Source organism: Choristoneura fumiferana, chromosome 3 (genome assembly GCF_025370935.1).
Source record: "Choristoneura fumiferana chromosome 3, NRCan_CFum_1, whole genome shotgun sequence".
Taxonomy (NCBI): Eukaryota; Metazoa; Arthropoda; class Insecta; order Lepidoptera; family Tortricidae; genus Choristoneura; species Choristoneura fumiferana.
The window spans coordinates 22,832,279-22,853,102 of NC_133474.1; the positions used below are offsets into that span (position 1 = coordinate 22,832,279).

General features: G+C 39.1%; 2 protein-coding genes across 2 annotated transcripts; one reads left to right on the top strand and one right to left on the bottom strand.

The window, feature by feature from the left end:
- Positions 1-6: 6 nt before the first annotated feature.
- Positions 7-10,071, bottom strand: Kap-alpha3 (karyopherin alpha3). The gene is made up of 7 exons (XM_074086217.1): positions 9,781-10,071; positions 9,306-9,689; positions 8,528-8,842; positions 6,129-6,371; positions 5,308-5,580; positions 4,309-4,485; positions 7-2,827 (listed from the first exon to the last, which is right to left on the bottom strand). Exons 1-7 carry the CDS (start codon positions 9,841-9,843, stop codon positions 2,735-2,737), a joined length of 1,548 nt encoding a protein of 515 aa, XP_073942318.1. The 5' UTR covers positions 9,844-10,071; the 3' UTR covers positions 7-2,734.
- A 337-nt stretch (positions 10,072-10,408) lies between these two features.
- LOC141426940 (uncharacterized) lies at positions 10,409-19,586 on the top strand. Its single transcript, XM_074086219.1, has 5 exons — positions 10,409-10,635; positions 14,201-14,383; positions 15,368-15,593; positions 18,071-18,286; positions 18,780-19,586. The coding sequence occupies exons 1-5, from the start codon at positions 10,543-10,545 to the stop codon at positions 18,896-18,898; spliced, it is 837 nt and encodes a 278-aa protein (XP_073942320.1). The 5' UTR covers positions 10,409-10,542; the 3' UTR covers positions 18,899-19,586.
- The last annotated feature ends 1,238 nt before the right edge of the window (positions 19,587-20,824 follow it).

Genomic DNA, 20,824 nt, shown 5'->3' on the forward strand with positions numbered 1-20,824 from the left:
AATAAATAAATTGGACAGAATTTATTGATATAGATACAAATGGACTCAATGTCATACTGAACATAATTTCATGGAGCCTACCCGGCACTGGATACGTTCAGAGTTAAAATTGAAACATAAATACTATGTTATATCAAAAGCGGTCGGTAAGCAGAATACGCTATGGTAAGCGCTCACGCGGCGCCTACGAAAGCTATCCGCTTAATGTTTGTCCATTAAATTATTGTAATACGAAATCGATAAAACAAGATGAAAAAATTCAAACAAATAGAGTTTCATCACAATAGAGTTATCACAACGAAGCCGTAGCACCGACGAGCTCGGCAGCCGATTATATTACTTTACAACGCGAATTATACAACGAAAATTACGGTGCTAAGGCCTTTTTGCTTGACCGACTCGTGAAGTCGCTTACTTATGTAGGCTTACAGCTAGCGGCGCCGCGCGGCCCCGCGCCGGGCCCGCGCGGCGCTCGGTACATCCGAGTACTTTACATGGCGACTAAATAAACATAAAACAACATTTAATAAAACCCCCGTTTAGTCTCACGCCTCTCGTCTCTGTCAAAGTCAATGCGCCGAGAAAAGCTCGTTTGCAATCACATTAAAATCACCGATTAATAATTAACTTCATATAAACAGCTGTCAAATATCACCGTCTATTACATTTAGTTCACAATAATTTACTTACGTCGAGTATATTGTTATCAAACGAACTTTTCTCCAGGCCGCCGCCCAAACAGGCGCAAGAGGGCTGCCATGAGTGACGCCGCGATGGACGGCGGCTAGCGTTGATAGCCTCACTTAAACCTCGCCTTAACAATACAATTCTCGGCTCAGAGATACACTTAGGTGGTGTATTAAGTCGGATTTCAATGCTGATCTCGTCCTCGGGTCATGTTTTTTACGCCAAAGTTTGGACTTGTCACACTTCCTGCGGTCCGATTTACCCAAAGTGAGCTGGCTGGACCGCAGGACATCAAACGCATCCGGTGTGACGTCCTTAAAGATACATTTAGACTACAAAAATCGAGCACTGTATGCATTTGGGTGCATTTAAAAACGAAGAACATGATAGAGCAGTCGCGGCCAACCAGTCGATCGCGGCAAGACAGAAAAGTGAATATTAATTCAGAAATATATTTACGACAGATACTCGTTTTAGGATCGGTAGATCACGCGGTCTAGTCAGTGATCAAGTAGATTCTAGCCATAATTTATTTCATCTCTTGGCAGTTATAGTTGTCTTGTCTGTGCTCTTCACTGTTTTAGCGCAAATGAGAAACAAGAAAAGTTTAGGTATATTACATTAAACACCGTGCTCTGGCTGTTTTTTAAGTTCTAAAAAAGTTATCTGACACGTAATTACTAATAATAAAACTAGTGTCTTTACCGCAGAACAGAATCAGCTTGAAAGCCGAACTGGGTAAGCATTGTACGCTACAATAAATCTTTGCTAGATGCATCAGTTTCAATCGAAACTTAGCTATAGCTAATCCATCACTGGCGCTATTTAATTAACAAACTATAATTCTTGGTGATGATTCTTATGACGTACGTCGCTCAACGCGTCTCTGTATCACTGGATTAGTCGTTGGAAGCACGGCGACAAGGTGAGTGGTCATGGAAATAAATACTATATTTCGCACAGTAACTTGTAGAAAGTATTATATCTGAGAAATCACGTATGATCGCGTGACTAAAGGCGCTTGTACCACTAGATTGGCAGTACGTTCAAACAACGAACAGAAAGTTATATCCACGCTATAACTCAAGAAAAAACTGGGTAGGCTTAATCCGAATGGATTCTTTTTGTACAGACAGCGATTCAGTGAGCCTTTATGCAACTAACAGTAAAGAGACGCATTGAGCGATATATGAAGTTCACGCGTGCTGTTGTTGGTTTAATCAGCCGAGACAGCGCACACGTTAGAGCGAGACAACGCATTCCCTCGGCAGGTGCTTCACGTAAAACACCTGGGGTTAGTTTGTCAAAAGATACGGAACTTATCGTAACAACTTTTCAAAGAGCTCGTATGTTGTACACTGTGTCTTAACCCTTTAACCGCCATTGTCTGAATTATAAGACAAAAATTATCCAGCTCATTTCGCCGCAGTCTAAATGAAATTACGACAAAATGTCATATAGTTTCGGTGTAGGTGGCGATACGTGCACGTACGAATGAAAACGTATTGGCGATTAAAAGGTAAGAAAACTTTCAGCTAATGGTTTAACCGACCGAACACCCGCATGATAGTTTTTGATTAGAACTTTTTATTTAAATATATAGTCACAGTAGTTTGACGCCGTAGTACACTTTGAATATTTCTGTATGGAGACATTTATTATCAACCACCATTAAAAAATCCTGAAAAACATACAGGGTTGTTCAGTCAAAGTAACCCAACCTGCTGACATATTCAGCATTAATTTCAAGACACTTTGTAGACAAAGTGAACTCTAAGGTCGGTTTCAGAATATCGTATTATTTGCGCGTATAAGCTCGTTTTTGGAAGCGCGTGTACGCGCGCACAAGTGCGATTTTAGCACGCGCGTAAGCGCCTATACCAAAAAAACGTCCATACACCCGCAGAAGAAAACGCTAGTCTGAAACCGAGCTTTACCAAAACGGCGTTACATTACAAGCGTGCTAGTACACTCTTGATACCGCAGTGACAAGCCAGCCCGGGGCGGGGCGGGGGCGGGCGGGGGCGGGGGCGCGGGCTCGGGCGCGCTAGAAGTGGAAGCCGTCGTGCGCGCCGCCCGCCGCCGGGTCGAACTGGAAGCCGGCCTCCGCCGCCGCCGGGACCAGCGTCGCGTCCTCCTCCTGCAAAGGGCACTTCGTTTAAAAACTAGTCTGCACCATAGTAGCCTTTCCACACTCATAATATAGTCGAACCACCGCATAGAGATCCGCAATTCTCAATTTTTTTTTGGTAACAGAACACAATTTAAAAATTAAATATTTGCCGGAATCCTAAAATAGTCTAAACGGGTCTATATTAATTCGCATAAATTAATTGTCATAATTGAAATTGGCATAACGTTATTTCGCATTATTATTAATTCGGATAATGTAAATGCGCATAATGTGGATTGGCATAACGATAAGTTGTCATAAATTTATTTAACATAACATTACTTTGCATAATTATAAAAGAGTATAAACATAAAATGATTATTTTAATGAAATTGTAAATTTTATTTGTCAAACAATAAATAAAGTGTTACATTAAGTGAAAAACTTTTGCTATAAGTAAAATCCTTCTGAACCTAACCTAACCGAGTCTGTTTTGCCCTGAACAAGCTAATTCACTTGCTTGATAAAATTATGCGTTTTCTATTTATAACAGTTTAAGTTATAGTTAACAATGTTATGCATATTTCAATTATGCGAATTCATTATTATGCTGAGTAAGTGTTATCCTTTTTTATAATTATGGAAGTTCGCTGTTATGCACAATTATTTATGCCAAATCTGTTATGCGAAATCATATTAGGACAATTAATGTTATGCGAAATAAGGGGCACCCAGTCTAAACAGCTAACTTAATGGTAGTTGCACTATGCAACTGCATAATACCATAATATTAAAATAAATAATTATGGTATACACACTTTAAGAAACGCTGCTATAGACGATATCAACTAGCACAGTCAATGACATAAATAAGTGATCACTTTTGTACCTTGTCGCTTTCAGTCGGTCGGTTCGGGTTAAAATGACAACTGACAAGGTACAAAAGTGATCATTTATTTATGACGCTGTACTGTATATACTAGTTCTGATCAAGAGTGTAAACTATGTGTATTCAAATTTACAATAAAAATTCTGGTATAAACACTGCTATCGGTTATTAAACCTTGATAGGAAAAAGATGTCAATGACCTTGCACAGGGTTAACAATCTGAGTAAATAGCGATCTTGGTACAATTTATAAAAAATATGGCCTTTGAACTACAAAAACGATTACTCGATTCAATATGACGCTGTACTGTATATACTAGTTCTGATCAAAAGAGTGTAAACTATGTGTATTCAAATTTACATAAAAATTCTGGTATAAACACTGCTATCGGTTATTAAACCTTGATAGGAAAAAGATGTCAATGACCTTGCACAGGGTTAACAATCTGAGTAAATAGCGATCTTGCTACAATTTATAAAAAATATGGCCTTTGAACTACAAAAACGAATTGTACTCGAGCTTACGTCAATATTCAAGTTTTCGATTTGTTCCATGATCTGTGACATCAACACTTATTATGGAAAAAAATAAAAAAATCACTAGGTGTTGTTCCACTTACCTCATCAGCGAAGTATTGCTCAATAATGTCGTAGGCCATCTTATAGATTTCGTTCTTCTCGTGACTCTGGAGCGCCTCGATGCGGTCGAGGCCCCCGCACTCCTCGATCAGGTTGGCCACGTCCATGGCCCCGTCGCCTGCCATCTTCAGCATGTTGCTGAGACCATCGAGCACCACCTGTCAAAAAGTTACTTTTTAATTTTTGATGTTTGGTAAAGGCATCATGCCCGCTCTATGTAAGAAGATCAAGGAGAGCTTGATTCGCATTATGTTCCTACAACTATTTTGGACAACACCAAATATAAATTAGGATACTTCTAATGAGACTTTCTGTGCTACGCTAATTGGCGAGGTACCTTGAGGTCCGTGCAGTAAATAGGCCGCAATGGCACTTTACACGTCATTTTTTAAAACTACCAGCGCTTTCGGAAAGACCATCATTGCCAAGAAGAATGCGCCGCAAGAAACTTGGCAGAAAGTCATTTTTTCAACATAAAATAATTACAAATAAAATACTTAAAACTACAGTATACAATGAAATAAAAGTTACAGGGATGTGTCCTTAGACGTTCAGTGGAAGTGTAGACTGCTTCCACCGTAATTCTGAAATTTACACTTCAGGTCAAGTAACCATTAAACTTTTGGATTCCGAAGGCAAGCTCACGTCTGCCGCCCCAAAGTTAGCTCACACGAACTCATGTCATGCTCTGAAAGCAGAGCGGTACCGAGTGCATGGTATTGCTTCCGGCTCTATGGATCGTCTTTACAACCTTGGTGTTAATTTGTCGTATGATATTATGGTATTTTCACATCAATAAACAAACAATCTGAGAGAACGTTAATAGAAACAATAGAGAATCGGGGAGGAAAAATTATTGGTCATCTTATAAGATCTCATATATGACATGACGAGTTCATAGATGTGATCTTAATGGGAAAAGTGGAAGAGAAGCGAAAAAGAGCGAGGCCTTTGGAATTAGGCTACACAATTCAACTCACATTGATAACTTGAGTATCCTTGCAGCTGAGCAGATTGCAGAAGGGCGGTATGACGCCGCTGGCGATAAGCGTCGCCACCTGTTCCTTGGTGCCGCTGATGCTGAGGTTGGAGACGGCCCAGGCAGCCTCCTTCTGCGTCTGGAACTCTCCCTTGCTGAGGTTCTCAATGATCTTGGGGAGGAGGCCCGCGTCGATGACCGCCTGGACCTGCCGCTTGTTGCCCGCCGTGATGTTAGAGAGGAACCATACTGCTTCTTTGCAGATTTTCTCTTTCTGAAATGTAACAAGAGCAGTGTTAAAAGTATTTGGTATCTCTTACTGAATATGTAATTTCATTCCATGAAACTGGCCTCTAATAAGTTTGGTAAATCCGATTTATGAATTCTTATGTTATTGGATTGTCATTTTTGAATCAATCGGTTCTACTTAGGCCCTTATAAAGACGAGGCGATGTGTCAACGACATTGGTTTACTGTTGTAATGAGCTTTGTGTCTGGCAACAACATACAACTGAGTCCTAAGTTCCTAAGAAAGCCTGTAATCTTTTTTTTACCATTCGAGCTGCTTTAGTAGGACATGTTGAAGGGCAAAACGACGAAACACAATACATAATGTCATTGATTCCTTTACATTTTCGCAGTAGCGGAGACAACTTCTTCACATTATCAGGTGTAATGAAGACGACAAAAAAGGGTGTTTTCATCAGCAGTAAGTTTGTTCAAAGAAAACTAAGATTAGGCAAGAATAAACGTTTTTTTTTCTATCCTTAACTATTGACTATAGACTCGGTTAGTGCTTTCCGGTATCAAGGCATCCCTTACCTGGTGCGACAGCAGAGCAGGGAAATGCGAAAGTGCGTCGCAGTTAAGCACGACCTGTGTCTGGTCGTCGGTGCCGGTGACGATGTTGCCTACGGCCCGAAGTGCTGCCGTTTGCACTTTGACATCCTTGTGAGACAGCAGAGGGATCAGCTTCGGCACGATCCCGGACTCTATCACCATCTGGATCTGGTCGTTGCCACCGTCTGTGAGGTAGCTTATGGCCCATACTGTGTCTACTAGAACCTGGAATGAGTATTGTCTAAGTTTCACCACTTTTTGCAGTTTTCTATACAGGCAGTCTTTTATCTTTATTATGTTGTCCCTTAAACAAGTTATTTACCGTAAAACGGGGTGAGAAAGGATTGCGGCAGGAGTATGGATAGAACTAATATTTTGTGATTTCACTTAAAATTTCTGGCTCAGATTGCTCTAAAAGTAGTGCGAAATTCGGATAGCAAAAATTCAGTTTGTATTATCGGGTGGGAGATTGAACAGATTACTGATCATAATGGTGAATGAATGAGTACATGTTAAAATCCTGTTGTCATTACACAACGTGTTGTAACTGTGTGTGTAATCAAAATGATTATCTATATGGATATCTCTTTATAAAGATAATTTCGAAACCCATCTGATCAGAAAAATATTTTTTCATCACACTTGCTCGTAAACAGAGTCGTAACATGCAGGCTATCTTGGTTGCAACCCCCCAAATAAAACCCTCGACCTTAATGTGCTTCTCACGAAAGCCGTGGTCGGTAAATGAGTCATTGCGCGTACTAATTTTCATGTCATGAAGCCCAAGGTCGGTAAATGAGTTTGTTACTGCATGGCGTGCTGCTGCTCCGAGCGCGTTCTGCACACGTACGTCATGCACATGCTGCGGAGGGGGAGGGCGGCGCGGAGCTGGCGCTGCCAAGAGCGCAATCAGCGGTATCGGCAATTTTTGAAAAAGTATTAGTTTTTCTTTTACAAATATACAATTTTACTCGCAAATGTGATGAAAAACATTGTATGTCGCACGGGCGGTACCAGAATTACGAACATCGACTCATTAAAGCCCTCAGTCTTCGACTTCGGGCTTCTAATAGACTCTCGTTCGTAATTCCTTATTTACCGCCCTTAAGACACAATGTACTATTTCTTCCAACTTTGCTTTAATTCCATCATAAACGCACTAAACTAATGTATTTTTGCTATAAAATTAGCCTGCATAGTGTACAAAAATCTAGTGTTAGGTTGGTAATTTAGTTGGAAATTTGACAGATTGCGTTAAAAAAATGGTTGCTACCAATCCTACCAAAAATAGTAAGTGGCCGTATTTAAAAAAAAAATGCGTCTATGGTTGGCCAACCTGGCGCCCATCAGAAATTTGGCAGATCGCGGGTAAAAATATCTGCTACTAACTCTGCCAAAAAAAAGTAAGAAAATAAAAAAAAAAACTAATTTGGGAACCTTGCGATTTTTCAGTCATTTTTTGAGACTGCGAATGTAAACTTACAAAAATGGAATTATCGAGTGCTAGTACCATTTCTTTCCTACTTATTGTTTAGCATGAGTTTTTTTTTTGTCTACTATTCCTGTAATAGTTGAAAGAAAAGCAGATTATGCACCTCACATTAAGTAATTTATATTGCTCTCGTGCTTTCTAAAGCCCTCGCTGACGCTCGGGCTCCAAATCGGCACTCTGTGCAATAATAAATAACTTTCTGCTTGGTGCAACAATCTACTTTTCCTCACTGAGCTAGGAGTGTCAGAATGACAATCATCATCTTTTTATTATGTAATCAAAGAAAATATTAAAATAATTTGTTGCAATTATTGTGAGCAGATTCAGAGGATTTAGGCAGAACTAACTTAGTCTTAGTAATACTTCTGCAAAACTAATGATGAGTAAAATTCAGTCTGAGCCATGCTGTTTTTTTTCAAAACTATTGAATTTTGTTTTCATTTCCATTATGTGAAAAATTTCATGAATTTACAAATTTCTCAAAGTAATTTTCTTTACTATACAAAATCAACATTCTAAATTGGGAAAACTTTACATTGAATGCAAACAAACCTAAAGAAACAAAGTCCCAAGCCACCAAACAGGTTTTATTACCAACAAACAACATAATGGAATTCAAGAAAGTGACTGACTCATCACAGGCATCCATCAACTTGACTAACACTAATGAAAGATTAAAGTGCACTTTCCTATAATTCGAAATTTTATTACTTTAAAATTATTTTGGAACTGTGAATATTTCGAATTGTTTCCGTTTAATTTTAAAGGTGCGAATAATATTTTTTTTTACATGGAATCCTCAAAATGTGTCTACAGAAACTTAAGCTTCAGTCAAACCCTTTAGGAAATTATGTTAATATATTAAATTGATTAATTAAATTGTACTTACATTAATGTCAGTGTGCATGATGAGTATATTGAGGGCGGGCAGTATTTCCTGGATAGTCTTGACTGGCGGGGGAGGGTCCTTACTCCGACACAGGTTCACAATGACCCAAGTGACATTACGCAGAAAGGAGATGGGTATATCTGGCTTTATGAAGCTAAGCAGAGGCTGCACCATCCCCAGCTCAATCACAAAGTCTCGGAGAACTGGCCCGTCTCCAATAATGTTGCCGAGTGCCCAGACAGCTTGCTCGCACACATTTTCATGTGGAGACATCAGGAGCTGCAGGAAGCACGGCACTGCACCAGCATGGACAACCTGTATTAAAATTTCTGTTAAATCCTAACCTTTCAGCGCCTGTGTGGTAAAATTTCACAGCAAATCAGTCATCACTTCATTAAATCCAAAATCATAAATATGTTAAATTGACAGCAGTTTCGATGGGTTATTAGTTTATTTCGGTACTTCAGATGACTTCATGAATATCACAGCCAGCAATGGTATTCAGGTGTTGTTTATTGTAATTATTTCATGATCAAAGTAAAGGTACCGCTAGACAATCAATTTAAGAACCAGCTAGACCAACACATTAACAGTACAAAGAATGCTTGACCAAAGAACAGCCAAATACAGGCACCTATCACTTGCCCCCAACTGCCCGCCTGATAATTTATGTATAATAAAAATTTCAAAACATACACCAATATTGTTGACACTACTTCAGTTTTGACTAAATATTTATAACACCTACACTGCTCTCAATTTATTTCACGCTATGTACCTTGTTGGTCTGCGCGGAGGTGCCAGAAGCGATGTTAGTGAGCGCCCAAGCAGCCTCGAACTGCAGCGTGGGGCGGTCGGCACGGCTCAGGCAGCCCACGAGCACGGGCAGGATGCCGGTGGCGATGAGCTCGTCGATGGGCGGGTTCTTGTCTGACGACAGCAGCTTGCGGCACTGCTGTACAGCTGCCAGCTGCACCTCGGGACTGTCCCCGCCCGCGGCGTTCAACACTAGCTTCTTCAAGTCGGTAGCCGCAAGAGTCCTCTCGATCTCCTCCTCATCCGTAGAATCGCCGATCGGCACATTGCGCCGCTTCTGCAGGGTCTCCTCTCGTTTATTCTTTCTGAGCTCGACTGTCACTTCATTCCTCCGCCTGCGCATTTCCTGCAAGCGAGCAATTCAAACGATGCTCATTAATAATCATCCCGGACCAGATTCTACATGAGATTCGATAGAGATATGATGAAATACTTACGTCGACATCTTTTCCTGTGTTCTTAAAAACTTGCATGCGGTTTTTCGTAGGGTCAGTCGCCATTTTATTTGTGCCCGTACACCGAGCTTTACAAACGTGGATATCACACAATAAAATAAAGAATTAACTTAAAATAATGCTACTGGGAACTAAAAAAACATGTTTTAACGGCACTTTATATGTTGCTGATTCATTAACCTATTTAACACGGAAATATTACAACTCCGTCGCCCGTACAATTATACTTTTTTTTTGTCTTTCTTTGTGAATGTGGAGAGAGACAAGATAGACTAAATAAATACATAGACTCAACGGATTTGTGGTCTTTTTTTCTAGTGTTGTTCCGTTTTACCGGTTTTGATCTCAGATAGTAGTGACATCTAGTGGTGGATAGACGAACTAACTATTACTCTTAATCTGTGGCAGAGGGGCTACTATGAAACTCTCAAATCGAAGTTCGTTCGTATCGCACCGTCTCTTTCACTCGCGTATAAAATGACATGTGTCAGCGGGACGGCAACATACGAAGTTCGAGTTTTGCACTTCGTGGTATAGGGCTAGCAGTCCTAAATAATATTATTTTCAACGTTGGCAACATTATGGTTATTGATGTATGCAGTGGGCGGGAGGGTGAATTTTCTTCCTTTATCCCCCGCGCAGTTTGGTTGCGCGTCGGGGATCTCATATACGCAGTTACAAATAAAAGTATTTGCTAAATTGGTTTAAATATTTTAAATCAAAAAATTACGCGAATCCATCACCATGACTATCTTAACGAAGCCCAACGTCTTCGTGCAGATAAAGAAGGACATGGCCAAATGTCCAGTCGCTGATGAAAGTATTTTTGTGGAAGAGGTAGGTACTAGAGATTTAGTTTGTATATTATTGATAAATAGTTATTTTTTAATGACGAAGAATTAAATAAAGTTGAGTTTTGTTGTTATGCATAAAAAGACCACAAATAAATAAACTGGTACAGTACAGTACGCGATGGGCTTACACGATTGCTTATACTCCGTAAGGGACAACAATAGGGCTTAAAATCGATTGCGTGTAAGCCATCTCGTGCTGTCGCATACCTATTGTATTTTATTTTTGCAGATACTCAATTCAATTATGCATTTAGATTCGTAGTCTTTAATGGCAGGTAGTGAATAAATATAATTTCTGACCTCTTAAGTGGAATCAATTGATCGTGTATTGAATTGGAATTGGAATGGAACGTTCGCCACCATATCGATACCTTGGGGCTCAAAGGGCGTAAAGCACAAAACACAACTTTTCAGGAGAAGCAAAAAACTGGAAACAAAATATAGTTTTGTTTAGTTTTGTATGTTGTGTTTTGTTTTGGTATATATGTGTGTTATATAAAAGTCTTCTATTGATGAAGAGCTTAGAATTTCTTGTAGTTTTTGTTAATATACTCCAATTGGATGCAAACTGTATGGTTGGAAGGAGAATTGAATCAGATGTCGGTACTTTAAGACTTAGTAAACTTGGCTTATTTTGGTTCACATGGGTGTAAAGGTAACATTATCACAAATTTTGCTTTCAATGGGTCGTATAAGAAAGTTCAACTTCTTCTTATGGCAATAAATTAGGCCGTTTCAAAGAGTAAAAAAATCGTATTAAGTATTCCATGCTTTTGATTATATTAGTCTGGAGTTTTAAGAAATCAAAATAAACGGTTAAATATTTGGTGGTCGTAAAGGACACTTGAATAAATTACAGCTTTTACGCCGTATGTCTTAAATTTTTAATAAAGGGAGAAGGGAGAGGAGAGAAGGGGAAGGGAGTCTTAATAAAGGGAGTGTAAAAATATGGGTCGCTTTAATACCGGTGTTTTTTAACATACTTTATACTTACTGCCTTGATGATTTATACGAAGTAATTTTTTTTGTTCTTATATCTCAAATTTTGAAAATAATTGTGTTTAGGGACTAAAACAACACAGATCATAAAGGACATTTTTGAACGAATTTCTTTGCGTGGATTATACAGATCGATGGAGAAAAAAAACTGTATTAAGATGCCATAAAGAGTGCCTTTACGCCCTTTGAGCCCCAAGGTATCGATATTAAAGTAGCTACATCGGCAAATCGGAATAAAAAATTGGTTTGGAAATAAATTTATTTCCAACGAGCTGTTACTGCGGGTCCGTCCGCGTAGTATTTATTCGTTTATCTTCCAAGTTTAGGTATATTTTATACCTTAGGCTGCTATTTACTCTTAAACTACTAATAATTCTCAAGAAAACTTAACCGTTATAGCCTTGTAAGTTTGATATACTCGTACTTACTACCATTCCGAATTTTTTCAAATTTTTCCACCCACCGGTTTAGATTTTAGAGGGGGGGGGGACGCTCGATTTTAATGAAAATTTGCACTTTTGTGTTGAATATTTTGCAAACATATCACTGAATCGAAAAATCGTTTTAGCAACCCCCTAATGGTTTTAAAAGACCTATCCAACAATATCCCACACTACAAGGTTGGATGAGAAAACAAAATCACCCCCACTTTACGTCTATGGGAGGTACTCTAAAAAAAATTGTTTTTTTTATTATACCATTTTGTCGGCATAGTTTACATATATATATTCGTGCAAAATTACAGCTTTCTAGCATTAATAGTCAAATTGCCCTGAGCAAAGCCGCGGACGGACAGACAGACAGACAGACATGGCGAAACTATAAGGGGTTCCGTTTTTGCCATTTTGGCTACGGAACCCTAAAAGCATGTAAATGATCATATGCTCCTGCTAATTGTTACATATTTGCTGTGATTTACTTTTCAAAAGTGCTTTTCAATAAAAGGACACATCAAGATAGCTTACCTTTTTTCTAATGCTAAAAAAAAACGAAGTATAGGTACAAATAATGTAGTTCGTCAAGTGAAAGCTTTGTATGAGTGTATTTATAGATTACGTGGGAAACGTGTCGACTTAACAACTTAAATAAAAACTTGTAAAAGAGGAGCAGTAGTAGATTAAAAATTAATGTAAAACATTTTTCAAATTCATTTATTCATAAAAAAATATATAGTTAGAAAAGAAAGGTAACTAATATAAACATGGAAAAATCTTAGGTCTAGGTAGTAAGTAAAATTTTGTTGTTATGTCTAAGCTAGGTTACAAGTGTAATGTTTTTTATACAAAAGGTATCTAAGGAAATTATAATACAACTCGAGCATTTAAACATCGCATTACATTATCTTAAAACATACCTAACACTTCATTGTTAATTAAACTATAATAATATTATAATCATTTGCCGCATAAGTTCAGAACCCTACTCTACAACTGACTCGCACTTGGCTAGTTTTCATTAATTAAGACCAAGTTTACACCTTTATAAGCCTATAAACGCCTTTATTACCCTCACTTGTTAGTTACGTACTTAAACTGTAACAAATCTTGCTAGTGTTTTTTTTCTTATTCCCAATGATATCCTTAGCCTTATTAGCCTAATCTTTGTTCTTTTACGTCAATAATTAAATAGCATTTTTTTTTTAATAGCCTATATAGTGTCCTACTGCGGGGCAAAGGCCTCCCCTTTCTTCTTCCACTCGTCTCTGGCTTCCGCAAAATGTCGTCAGTCAAAATAGCATTACTCATATAAATTTAATCGAATGCCTCATTATTCATATGAATAAAATATAAGTATAACTATTTAAAAACGTTTGTGGTAATAAACAGGAAAACCCAATTATTTATTATTCTTCTATCAATGCGTATATGAAATAATGACTTCGGAAATTTTGTCCTGTGTGTGTGACAAAAGGAACATTTTACGTAAATATTTATAAACAGATTTCATATACACGCATACAGGACTATTCAAGTACTTATTCAAAGGAGCATTTAAAACGTTATGTTATTCAAAGGAAGCCTAATTAACTTAAATAAATATTATAATTCCGTGAAACCAGTCTACCAGTTGACTTTTTGGGATTTCACATGCGTAAATCATTGTGCACCTTATGGTTTTATACTTAACGCATTCACTGCCACCTGGCTTGACTTGCCACCGACGCACATGTGCGTTCAATCAATTAAATTCTTGAAAGTATAGCTCCATCGATACTATCGATGATTCCGCCAATGTCGAGGTTGGAAAAGACACTATCGGTTAGCCGTTGTACGGTAGCTCTATGTGCGTTCAAAATGTATGAATAATTATGACAGCGGCACAGGGTGAAAGTCACGGTGACGCATATATGCGTCCGTGGCAGTGAATGCGTTAAAAAGGTTTTATAGCACACACCAAGTTAGGTTTGTTTTATGAAATATGGTTTCCGAGAAAATCGTGAGTTGGACTGAAACATTTTGCTAAATTAAACATTTGGGAATAATATTTCTCCAAAAATATAGAGAACCTATTTTGTGCGTATTGCATCGTGCCCGCGGTTCTGTCCTCAGGAGAAGGTGGAGACGTATACCCCGAAGCCGCACCCCTGTAGCAGCCTGAGCATGGGGCTCCTCGTGGTGCTCCTGTCTGTGCTGGGCATCTACTCCGGGATGTACCTGTTCCGGCGCTGTCTGCAGCCAGTGCAGCAGCACCGCTACCAGGGATTCTGTTCTATCCCCATTGATACCAAGCAGGTAGGTCCAGGATTCAAGGAGTGATGTTAGTAGAGCGGGGGTCCACTGGAAGAGCGGGGAATTTTGGTGATACTTAGGTTTTAGGGAGGCATTGTCAAAATGATGTTTTAACCTGACAGTCACAAAAATAAGACGTGTATTTACCGCTACCAAGAGTTCTGCTCTATTCCCGTGACACCAAAGTCCGGGAGTCCAGAATTGAAGGAGAGACTATGAGTAGAGCGTGGAATTTTGTTTATACTTAAGTTTTAGGTTGGCATAGTCAAAATTATGAGTTGTGTTTACCTCTGCTAGGGGTTCTGCTCTATACCCATCCATTGAAATCAAAGTATACGTAGGTTCAGAATTGAAGGAAAGACTTTATGAGTAGAACGGGGAATTTCGTTCATACTTATGTTTTAGGTAGGCATAGGCATAAGATTATCAGTTGTGTTTACCAGTACTAGAGTTTCTGCTCGATCTCCATTGCACCAAGTAGATAAGTAGATACGCTGGGTCTACTCTGCTGCGGTGGGCTGGCGCTGCTGCTGGCGCAGAACTAGCAGCTGCCTATCCTTGAATTGATCCACTGCACGCCAATGGTCTACTGTTACCCGATAAATGAGACTTTGCGACCAATTGCCAGTGCACAACGAGCCTAAAAGCTAAACCACAGTCCCTTTCTGACCGACCTTCGGGCAAATTGTAGAAGCCATCACAGGCTGCCAAACCGGGTTCCCAACTCACGTTTCCCAAATGTTTCATTTGCCAACTCAGGATTGTCTCTGAAGCTATATTTTATTCGGAACTTTCATAAAAAAACCTAACCTAACCTACTGTGTTCTATGAAGACATAAAAAAACACTGAGAAAACATTTTGGTTTCGGAGAAAATAAAACAGTTGGCAAATGAAACATTTGGCACACTATAATTGTGTGATAAGGCAGAATCCGGCCAAACCGTCCTGTAGACAAAGACCATGGTCTTTCACTCTGTAACGTACAGTTGCAGGAATCGCAGCTGATCGAGCCGAACTACCGCGTGATGCCGCTCCGCTGGTCCTCGGACCCGGACGTGCAGGTGTTCAGCACCGGAGACGATGCCACCACCGATGGACTGTTCAACTTCCTGCGCGAGGAGCTGGACATAGGGGATACTGTGGAAAAGATCACGGTGTTCGACAACGGACGTCAAACCAGCTTCATACACGACTTTGGCGCTAATATGACTGGTGAGTTTACTTAGTCACAATCTTATAAAAGCTTGTTCTATGGGTATTAGTTGGCGTCAGATAAACGTATCTAATAAGGAATATTTTAGTACTTGAAGATACTATGAGGAATAATTTCACAGAAAAGTCGTTTAAAGTTGTATATTTTTAGTTTAGGTACTTAGTTGTTGTGGTTTGTGATATATTTTAAGTGTAGCTGAACAGAAAATAAAGAAGACAGCTCTGTGGTTTTTTATGTTGAATTGTACGTAAAATGTTTCCAATGGAAAACCAGCGCCGAGCTTATTTCTATTTTTTCATCACACTTGCTCGTAAACAGTGTCGTAACATGCAGGCTACCTTAGTTGCAACCCCCCAAATAAAACCCTCGACCTTAATGTGCTTGTCATGAAACCCGTGGTCTGTAAATGAGTCGTTGCGCGTACACATTTTCTTGTCATGAAGCCCAAGGTCGGTCAATGAGTCGGTGCCCGTACTGATGGCGCTGCGCGCGCTGCTGCAGGACCACATGCACACGCACGTTGCGGCGCATGCTGAGGGAGGTAGAGGGCGACGTTGCCAAGAGCACAGCCTAAGGTATCGCCAATATTTGGTAGAACTATATTTTTTCTTTTACAAATATAAAATTTTACTTGCAAATGTGATGAAAAACATTGTATGTCGCATGGGCGGTACTAGAATTACGAACATCGACTCATTAAAGCCCTCAGTCTTCGACTTCGGGCTTCTAATAGACTCTCGTTCGTAATTCCTTATTTACCGCCCTTAAGACACAATGTACTATTAAGACATGCAAACGTCACTAATGTGTTTACATTTCTCTTTCTGAAATGCGGAATTGGTAACCAACTTCTATGATTTTAAATGAAACTGCTTTAATATTTCACAAATTTTTAGGGATAGTGCGACGTGTAACTATACTTGCTTTGGATAGGTATTTCATTAAATGTATACAAAACAACGTCAATTGGTGTCTTAAATATTGAAATTCCCCCATTAAACTAGTATCTAAACATTTACATTTCTGTATACTTTACTTTGACTTTACATAAAAATACATTAAAATTAGACAAATTAAAAATATTAATAAAAGTAAGTAAGTTTCTGTATTAAAATACACTAGTCAAGTTTGTATTACAATGATAGATAAGTTTTTTTTTATACTTAACAAAAAATTGAACGGACAGCAAAAAAATCATGAAAAAAAAATCTACCAGTCTGAAGTCGGTGCCTCAACATGAGCCAGCACGAGTGATTGAAGCCCAATGTATAGTATGTAGGTGAGGTAGACGACTAAAGGTCCACTCCTGCTGGCTCGTGCTGAGGCACCGACTTCAGACTGGTAGAAAATGATTTTCATGGTTTTTTGTAGTAGTGGGTTCAATTTTTTGTTATGATTTTTTTTCACGCTTTTTAGTGTAAATAATCTAAGGTACAATAGTTTAATGTCAACTGCTCGTCACCTTTTACGAAAGATTGCTTTTTCCGATGCAGAGACGTTCATTATTCCTGGTGCTTCACCACCCGTTCCATTTTACCAATGCATTACGAAGAACATAAATTGCTTAGCAACTGTGATAAGGTAATTGAAATTCAACCCGTGAAATACTTGTTATCGGTTCGTAAATGACGGAGTTCTAAGGTAACAAACATAAAAAAATACAACTGGATTGATAACCTCCTCCTTTTTTGAAGTCGGTTAAAGACGTTTAAAATCCTTGAATGTGCCAAATCTGGCAGCTGAAGTTTGTTTACATTTAGTTAAATACTTATCCAAACCAAGTATGGCATTGGATAATTTAGAGCTTCTGACCTAATTCGTTGAAATAAAACAAAAAGTTGAAACCATCAGTTGTAAAACTACACGTAAGCAGATACGCACGCAGTCAAAGTCAAAATATCTTTATTCAATTTAGGCTATAACAAGCACTTATGAATGTCAAAAAAAATCTACCACCGGTTCGGAAAAACCTCTGTTGAGAAGAATCCAGCAAGAAACTCAACGAGGATATTTAAAACGTGTGGTAGATAAGCGATGGCCGTAGTGTACAACTCCTGGGCGCTCGCGACTGAATTCACTATAACTATCTCTGTCTATCGACATTCTATACCGTGTGACAGAAGGAAATGGTGAAAGAAATTGAGAAGTCCGAGTTCGTTAGACACTAAAGTCCCATTTAGACCTGGAGCAGCCATGCTCAAACTGTTTAGGGTTCCATACCCGAAGGGTGACAAATTGAATCCTATTAGGTATTGTCACTCATGTTCCGTCCATCCGTCAGTCATCTGAAACATTTAGACCATTCAAGAACTTGCATACAAGTGGCGTTACATTGCGGAGTATTGAGGGATAATGAATTAAGTTGATCAAACAAATACCGCAATGTAATGAAACTTGCATGCTAGTTCTCGCTCGCATAGTCTAAATGGGTCTTAAGGCCTCGGATTTCATTATTCCCGACGTAATTGATATCCAGGCATAGTGGACCTCGAGCGCTGTTTCACCATGGAGCTGGACCCTGAACTAGTGCTGGCCCCGGACGCGTTCGTGCTCAGCATCGAGGCTGGCGGCGACTTCGACGTGACGCGCGTGCGCAGCTCGCTGCGGGCTGTGCTGCCGGCCCTACGCCACGCCCTGCCCGATCATTGCCGCGCCAAGCCCGTCTACCACCTGCGTCCAGACCCGCAGCCCTGTGAGTAACCAGTGGCTATATAATATCTACCCCCATTAGCTTTCCAAAAGACTACCCTTTTAGCTCTTTTTTTTTTAAAGCATACAAGTCTAAAAAATTCCAAGAAGAGTTGTATTTAATAGCCTTGCTTTGGTCTGAGATGTCGATTCCAAGTACTTTAAGACGTTAGACGTTTAATATCTGGTAACATGGTGAATGGTGTTGTTTCTCTGAAGAAGAACTCTGGTGGAGTTTGAAACGCGTCAGAGTAGTCTGCTGGTGGTAATAGTTGAGTATGTGTGATTTGTGGGTGTTATTAAAGTGTGGAGGTGGAGGAGCTGCATGAACACACATTTGTTGTATAGACGTAGCTACAGTAAGGTCGCGAGTGAGCAAAGTAATTGTTTAAAATACTTATTTCACTAAGGTTAATGTATAAGATGCATATTCCAACAGAAACATCTGATAAAATCCAAGCATTTCACCGCTTTAACCTCACCTTCCTACATTCCAGTGATTCGTAAGCGCTCCGTGGAAACCCCTGTCCACTACATCCAGTTCTCAGGCCGGCGCGTGCAGGAGATAGAGATCTCCAACCTGGCTGACCTCTTGGAACACGAGAAAGCGAAGTAAACGTCAAGTGCGGCGTCAGTGGCTCTGGGGGAGAAAAGGAGGATTCAGGTAGGGGGGTAACTGACGCGGCTTTCACACCAGGCTTGCAAGGCTTCCATTAAGCGGAAACAGGATTGGATTCACTTTTGAATTGGATTGGTTTTCAGAGGAGCTCAAAGAAGCAAGTGGACAGGTATGATGCCAGATATCTAAAACAGGGCATACTAGAGTCTTAAGATAATTGAAGGAACATTGTAATTTAACAAAAGAATATGTTGTAAGTTGCAAGGACCCAAAATTAAACAATTCATGAGGATGACATGCGAAGAAGAAAGATTTTATTGGTTAGCTTGATTGCTCACTTTGGTATAGTCTTACCCCCTTATTCATAAAAAGTTAGAGCCTCCTTGAAGGCTCCTTGAAGGCCCGATGCTAAAAAACATGATTCATAAACGTCTGTTAGCGCTAATCAGTCGATCAAGGCTCTGCTAAAGTTAGAGGACCGTAGACCCTCCTTTATCTCCCTGCTAAGTCACAAAATGGCCGCCACAAGTTTGAACAGCTGACTTTGACAAGAGCAAAAAACCATACCGAAGATATTTATAGTGAAGGCAGGGCTACGCAAAGATTAAAAAAAAAAACTGGAAAATTTATTTTCAGGAATTTGTATTTAAAAATCCTCTAAATTAGCAACAATAAATTAACAATGAAAAAATTTAGGATGATTAACATAATTATGGCTTTTTGCACAACATAAACATGCGAATCGGAAATGGCGGGAAAACAAACATCTCGCTTTTTATTTTTTTTCCTGCTAATTTGCTGTCACTGCTGTCAATTTTTTTTTAAATTATCGATTAGGCCATTTTTTGTCTTTGATTTGTCAAGGTGGCCAACATAACGCGTCTAATCCGTCTATCAGCAGCTCAACAACTAGCAGACTGCTAGCAAGCGTTTATGAATCATACTTCTTGACAACCGTCTAACAAGCTTAATCAGTCTGCTAAGTAACAGACCGATCAAACCTCAATTAAGGATTTTTTATGAATAAGGGGGTTAGGATATAGCTTTGTGTGAAAGCCTTGTTGTTACTTTTTTTTTTTCGAATTAAATCCCTTTTTCGGTTGTACATAGAAACGCTACGATTGTCTACGAAAGGAGTTGATTTAAGATAAAGACTATTTAGAAACTGGTTTACTTTCATAAATAAGCGTTTCGTCTTCAAACATACGAAGAATTGTCTATGTACTTACCTTTGAAGTAAGGAATGACCGTAATATTAGATACAGGAAGTATTCACCAAGTTTAAAAGGATCTCGAGAAGTTGCTTTTTATAGTATTGTTTGTGAGAGTTTTAATTAAAGAGGACCTGAAAGCGTGAAAAATAATTAAATATTAGATGTTCTTCAATGGTTCTTTAGAAGTATAGGGAGTCTTATGTTAACATTTTCTGTATCATCTTAACCAGAAAGGTAGTGATATAAGATGAAAACAGGGAAATTACCTTTCTGATAATTAGAACAGTAGTGTCCCAAAGACGCTAAATTAAGAATGATAGACGTCATTCTTGGGTCTTAAAAATACTCAACAAGGCCCTTCCGACGGAGGGTATTGGGAAGCTGTCGTGAAGTTGGTAAAAATAATGGTCATCTGTGGAAGAAATAAATTAGGATAGTGTTGAATATTGGATTTGAAGGCAAACTGATATAGTGAGCGACTGGACGCCATTAACGCCACACTGACGTTTTAATGATATTTAAAAACGCGCCATAACATGGCTTCAGGATGAAAATATAAGATTGTCCTGAGGTATTGGACTTTTCACATTCCTGTAATGTATTTTAGTGACCCTACAGCCATGCTATGTCGCGAGAGAAATGAATTATTTAGAAATAGTCCAACTTACTTTATAATAAATCGATAAGCACGTATATTTCCAAAGTACTT